Source organism: Anarrhichthys ocellatus, unplaced genomic scaffold (genome assembly GCF_004355925.1).
Source record: "Anarrhichthys ocellatus isolate YVR2014 unplaced genomic scaffold, GSC_Weel_1.0 scaffold1095, whole genome shotgun sequence".
Taxonomy (NCBI): domain Eukaryota; kingdom Metazoa; phylum Chordata; class Actinopteri; order Perciformes; family Anarhichadidae; genus Anarrhichthys; species Anarrhichthys ocellatus.
In genome coordinates, this window is record NW_022281069.1 from 1 (window position 1) to 6,478 (window position 6,478).

At 39.5% G+C, this 6,478-nt stretch overlaps 2 protein-coding genes across 2 annotated transcripts in view; both read right to left on the reverse strand.

Moving 5' to 3' along the window:
* Positions 1–13: 13 nt before the first annotated feature.
* On the reverse strand, positions 14–1,983 carry LOC116377285 (tRNA-dihydrouridine(20) synthase [NAD(P)+]-like). The gene is made up of 4 exons (XM_031838885.1): positions 1,845–1,983; positions 784–939; positions 328–373; positions 14–206 (listed from the first exon to the last, which is right to left on the reverse strand). The coding sequence occupies exons 2-4, from the start codon at positions 904–906 to the stop codon at positions 82–84; spliced, it is 294 nt and encodes a 97-aa protein (XP_031694745.1). The 5' UTR covers positions 907–939; positions 1,845–1,983; the 3' UTR covers positions 14–81.
* Positions 1,984–3,970: 1,987 nt separating this feature from the next.
* The window catches only part of LOC116377284 (asc-type amino acid transporter 1-like), a 6,431-nt gene continuing 3,923 nt past the window's right edge, over positions 3,971–6,478 (reverse strand). The window contains exons 7-8 of the mRNA XM_031838884.1: positions 6,218–6,395; positions 3,971–6,116 (exon numbers count right to left, since the gene is read on the reverse strand). Coding sequence (XP_031694744.1) covers positions 5,986–6,116; positions 6,218–6,395 — 309 coding nt within the window. The 3' untranslated portion in view covers positions 3,971–5,985. The remainder of the gene's footprint in view (positions 6,117–6,217; positions 6,396–6,478) is intronic.

A 6,478-nucleotide genomic window follows, 5' to 3' on the forward strand; every position in this document is an offset into this window, starting at 1 on the left:
AGAAGAAGAAGAAGAAGAAGAAGAAGAAGAAGAAGAAGAAGAAGAAGTAGCAGTAAACTCACGGCTCGGACTGAGAACGATCTACACATTAAGTATTGATGTCTTCTGTCTCACCATCTGGAAGACGACTCGGTCCTTCTCCCTCTCACAGGTCCTGAACATCACTCGTTCATCCGGGGCCACAAAATCCACCGTCTGCAGCACCTCTGGAAACACACAATTAAAAACAAGTTTATTTCTCTTGACGCTCTGAAACACAGGATCCAAGTACGTCCTTCCAGCGCTGACGGTGTTCAACTTAAAGCGAGGGTGAAAACAGACTCTCACCGTTCACCACTCGGTGACACTTCGCCATTTTGATGTCGATCAACTCCTGAAACAGACAGAAAAGAGTTAATAACACGTCAACACTCAAATACACACCGATAGCAGAAGACCACTTCTGACAGGAACACATACAAATACAGGAAAACAGAGTCATTATCAGGACAAGCTTCATTAAAATAAATGAGTTTGTATCTCAGAATAATAAAGTAAATCTATTTATGAGGTACTAACTCTTTGTTTCAATAAAGTATTAATAAATAAAGACTTATGGGATTTTATTTTTTCTGGGCTTCCACAGACTTCAGATGTGTGTGTGTGTGTGTGTGCGTGTGGTGTGTGTGTGTGTGTGTGTGTGTGTGTGCGTGTGTGTGTGCGTGCGTGTGTGCGTGTACACAGTAACATCCATGTGTACAGAGCTTTGTATTTCCCTCATTAACCCCTCCTAACCCTCCTCACCTCACAGTAAACCACGTCCGCTCCGTAGTCCAGAGCCAGCAGCCTCATGGGCAGAGTCCCGATCCGGACCATCGGGGCCAGAGCGGTGATGTTACTGAAGCTCAGCCGGCCCGCTGCCATCATGGAGGCTCAGAGGTCCAGTGAACGCCACGGAGACTATCATACAATGTCATATTATTATTATTATTGTTAGACATCCATCAACTGTTCTTGATTCATGTTTATTATTAGGTAGTTTTGAATTACAATTATTGATCAAATATAATATTATAATATTTTATAATATTATTATTAGAATTATTGATTACGTGTCTGTAAACACTGGAGTTAAACATCCATCAACTGTTCTTGATTCATGTTTATTACTATTATTATTTTATTACAATGGTGTAATAATGTAATATTAATATATAATATATAATTATATTATAATATTGTATATAATATTATCATTATTATAACAATAATAGTTAGACATCGAAGCCTCGTTTTCTCACCAGACTCCGCTCACAAACCAGCTGATTTAATGAGGTTTCGGTTTTCACCCAAAGTTCACATTTAACAGCCGACAACTAAACACCACAAACTTTAAACCTGAATTATGTTGATTAATATTTCATCCAGAGAACACAATAGAACAAATATAACAGTAAGCTTTAGTACCGGCTGCATTTCTAGCTAACGTTCCTGCTACAGGTCGGAGGATTAATCCGTCTCTCTCCAGCGCTAGAGCCGAACATTAATCAACAAATTATTGACTTTTAATTGCAATAAACGATATAAAAGTATGCCGGAGTCACAACAGAGCGCTGCTGATTGATAAACTGATGATATTTACACTCGTTCAGGTCTGTTATCAAACCGACAAGCTAGCGAACTGTAAACTGCGAGTTTTCTGAACGGAGTGTGGTTATGCTAGTGCTAACACTGTAGCTAGCTGCTCCTTAAACAGACCGTTTGAACACAATGCGAGCTAAAGGGTGAATTCATATGCTTCAGAGGCTTCTGTGTGTACAAATGTGTATCTGTATCATGTATAACTTCACATTAAATTAACTCACCGGCATTTATGTAACAGCAGCTGTAACGTGGGGAAGAAAAACCGAGCGTGCTGTTTCTACTTCCTGTTTGGACTCTTACGTCACCACAGCGTCATAGATCACGATCATGTAGATCAGTGGTCCCCAAACTAAGGCCCGCGGGCCAGATACGGCCCGCCTCCACATTTGGCCCGGCCCCCTGAACAATACCAGAGACGCATTATGATTTTTTTTCAGTCTGGCCACGCAAATCCCAGACTAGCCCTGTGAAATAGAACGGAACAATGGCCAAAAGGTTAGGTAAGAGAAACATAGATTCAGAATGCAGGGTATTTAACCTGCAGTGTCAAACGATTATCTTCTTGTTCAATGCAAAGAAAAGGCTGTTTGTCTCATCTGTCAAGAGGCGGTGGCGGTATTCAAAGAACACAATCTGTGCCGACACCATGAAACCCGTCACAAAGACAAGTACGATGACTTGCAAGGCCAAATGCGAGCAGACAAACTCTCAAAGCTAAAAAGTGGACTGTTAGCTCAGCAGAATACATTTGTACGCCAAGCTGACCCCGGCCCATCAGAGAAGGGAAAAGTTATGTGGCCCTCACAGGAAAAGGTTTGGGGACCCCTGATGTAGATCAACACTACATAGGTTCGAGCCATGGTTATATGTATATACAGTATAAACAGTGGCGGCTGGTCAATAGACCCCACCTTGAGCCACAGCAAATAAAATAAAATAAATAATAATAATAAACGATGCAAGTTGTCAATATTTGTGTTTTTGAAACATGGAATCACCCAGTAATATGTGTAAAATATGATATCTGCGGTAAATAAATGCTTTTCCTGCACGTCCTCTCCGCGCGTGCACGTCTCAGCAGCTCTGGGGCGCTGGAGAAACTGCCCCAAAGAGGCGGGGCTATGAAGCAGTTTAGCCGATTGCTGATTAAAGATATAAATGTGTGACATACAATTTAGCCAATCAGCGTCCTCAAATAGACTTGGTGACTTCTGACGTATAAACCTATAATCAGAACTATTGAAACCAGAGAGTCAGATTTGTTGTGATAAAAATAGGATCAGTAGGATTATCACATTTTACAAAGTTTGTGCAAACCTAAACTCTGATTATTATATTTAATAATATATTAATATATTTATCATTATGACACAATACAGACAGTCTTCTCATTCAAACATCTTTCTGCTTTTATGCGTCAAACGACTGCACAGTTATAAAAAAACGATTTAAATCATTTGAGTCTAAAAATGCTGACTGGCTAATGTTAATTACGTTGCTGTTTTATAACAGCACAGTTGTCTGACAACCAAAATAAAAACCCAGAATCATATAATAGAGGTTATGTGCCAAATTAAATCATAAAATGATAAGTGAGCACAGAGTTGGGAGTAACTGAAAGTTGGCTTTGTACCGTTTATAGAGTCAACATGGGCAAAGTGATTCATTCCTCTACCAAGAAGAAGTGGAGCTACATGTATAATATTAGTCACACGTTTCATTAGCACAGCTTAATAAACATAACAACATTTTAAAAATACTTTGCTGCAAAGATTCGTGAGCACGTCTGCAGTAAATCAGTGGATTCCATCAAACCAGAGCGATGTGCATCGATGTGAGAGAGCAGCAGCAGGTGAGATGGACACGACTACGTTTTGTTAACAACAGATTAATAAACTGGAGCTTGCACTTGGTCTCAGGGAGGCGACAGTGCTTTGTGCAAAAAATGAGTCCAGCGCGTCTGGATTTACAAAAGAAAAGAGTTCAAACTGAACGGCAAAGAGAAGACAGACGGTGGAACACCAAAGTGCTTCTCAAATATACAAATGCAATACACAAGAGCAACCAAACAAAAGGCACTCGCCAAATATATTAAAAATCTAATAGAGTGAATCAGTTAATAAACATTTGAATATACATTCCCCCGTAAAGGCCTTTTCACATAAAGTCTTCAGTTTCCATGAAAATAACACATTTTTTCAAAAGTTAACACATTCAATCTATGATTGCGATGGAAAGTACATTTACTCTCGTACAATTTTGAGGTACTTGTGCTTTACTGAAGTACTTCCATTTTCTGCTACTTTATACTTCCACTTCACTACATTTATTTTAGCTTCTAGTTACTTTACAGATTCAGATTAAAAAGACAAAATATAATCAACAAATAATCAAAATATAATGAACAAAAATGATGGACAATGCATCAAGAAATATAATCCAATCATAGGATATATATTATTGTGAAATGGGCCCGTCTGCATAATGAGTAATTTACCTTTTTGTACTTTTTACAGAACATCTCTGGACCAAGCCGTAAAAACGTTTTTGGGTATTTGTGATGTTCCATTCAGTTTTTCTATAGCTGGTTAGCTCATTACCTGTGGGCAGGTCTTATATTACAAACAAATAGTAGTATACTAACTTAACTACTACTACGACTAAAGTAAAAGCTGTGACTATGTTTATCCACCACTGCTGTCTGCACACTGTGTTTTGTTGGTGCATTTTTATTCTACGCTGTGTTTGAAGTTTAAATTGATATTCAATTTATAGTATTAACAAATACATCGTCCGAACAGCTGATACTTGCACCAGCAGTTGTATAATGAACGGGATGAGTTCCAAGATTTGACATCAGCACATGTTCTAGATTTATCCAGATGACTCAGTGAACCTGCCTTTTGGAGGAGTATCTGTGGCAGATTACCAACAACATGTGGAAATAGAAAGCTGAAGTCTTAACGTGTGACATCCGGCCTGTTCACTGTTCTGCTAGCTTCTGAGACTCAATGCAATCTCTCATTGAGAGAATCTTTTACTGGTGTTTCTGAAAAAGTGAAACGCGTTGTGTTTCCATATTCTGAGATAAATTAGTTTCTATCAGAGGATGTAAGAATTCAAACACTAAAGTTAGCAACAATTCATTTGTTAGCATGAAACAGAAAACTCCAGTCCTGATAAAAAGGTAACTATTGGATTGGCTAGCTCCTCTGTTGGGCTACGACAGTACAATGAAATAAACATTAACATCTAATTGAAACCAGTCTACAGCCATGCAGCTCTGTGCAGGTATAAGGTTTACCAAGTTCACCTTCTCAGTTTAGCGTGTTAGCATGCTAACATTAGCTATTTTGAGCTAACACAAAGTCCATCTGAGGCTGATGTGAAGGTCAGTAGTTCTGCAGCTATTTGGTCGTGAACCCAAGTGTTGGACACATCAACAATTAACAATCAGAGGATCACCAAAGTCATTAGGGTTCATCATCTGGGGAACATGAATGTCTGTACTTAAATCCATGGAAATCATGGCCGCCCTCATCAAGACAAAGAATGAAGTACACAGAATGCTTATTTTTTTGCATTTCTGCCAATGTGATTAAAATCAAGTTTCCTTATTTCTGTTAAAGAACCCAACGTTCTGGTTTTCACTTTGGCTCTTCATATGGACGGTACTATCGTGTGCATTATCGATCTCTCCTGACACGCGTGCCTAAACTGCTGTCTCAGCCTCTTTTTCCATTAGAACAGGATGCAAGATTGGTAAAAATGTCAAAAATGTGTACATTACTGGGAACAACATGACAATTCAAGCAGTCATGCAGCAAGAAAGAAGAACAAAAATACATGAAGGCTGTTGGAGTTGTACTTTGGGGTTTCACTCAACTGCAGATCTGTTCTGAAATAATACATTTTCTTAATTCTTTTCAGAACACTGGCGACAGATTGGTTTGGGACTTGGTGTGAAAAGGCTTTAAGGCACGATAAAACAGCAGCAACATTCAGAAGAAAGAGCCGCCAGTCGGTCAGAGTTCTGTCACGCTACAGGAAAAAACAGCAACAAATGGGATCCAGAATGGCAATAAAAGTCATTTTCAACAGTGTGAAACCGTTGGTATTAGGTTGATGTAACTTCACGGCTTAGTAGAAAAGAGGAGAACATAAAAAGTGCGAGCCGCCCGCTCAGAAGAACAGGCGTTTCCACTCGACCGCAGGGGAAACCAGAGTCTCAGAGGGTCAAAGGTCAGACAGGAAGCTCCCAAACCAGGAAGAAGTGTCTGGACTTACACGGTGATGGAATAAAAACAGGCAAAAAGAGGCAAAAACAAAAAATGATCTTCATATATTCAGAGAAAAGTCTTTTTAAGAATTGGCAGACAAACTGCTCCTGCCTGATGACCGGTCAGTCCATTCTGAAGGATCGGCGATCTCGATGGGGTCGAACTGAGGAAAGACCACGAAACACAACCTCTGGCCCACGTACGTCGCCCTCTCTGCAGGAAAGCAAGAGTGATGTTAAATTAAATACACAATATACATTCGCTACAACAGACAGAGTCAGAATCCTTTAACAAACCTCCTTTTGGAAACTCACCAATGAAGCTGTAGATGCACTTTGGTTTTTCTTTCCAATGGACGCCCAGGAAGTAGACGGGTACGCCGGTGAGCATGATGACTAAACCGACGCCACAAACCACCGGCTCTGAGTAAAGACTGAAACCCAGCAGCAGCGCCCAGAACATCAGGTAGCACACAGGAACCAACAGGTTCACCTGAAGGAAACATGTGTTTTAAAGTTCACAATCATTCCCAGATTATTTATTTATTTATATATTTATATATATATATATATATA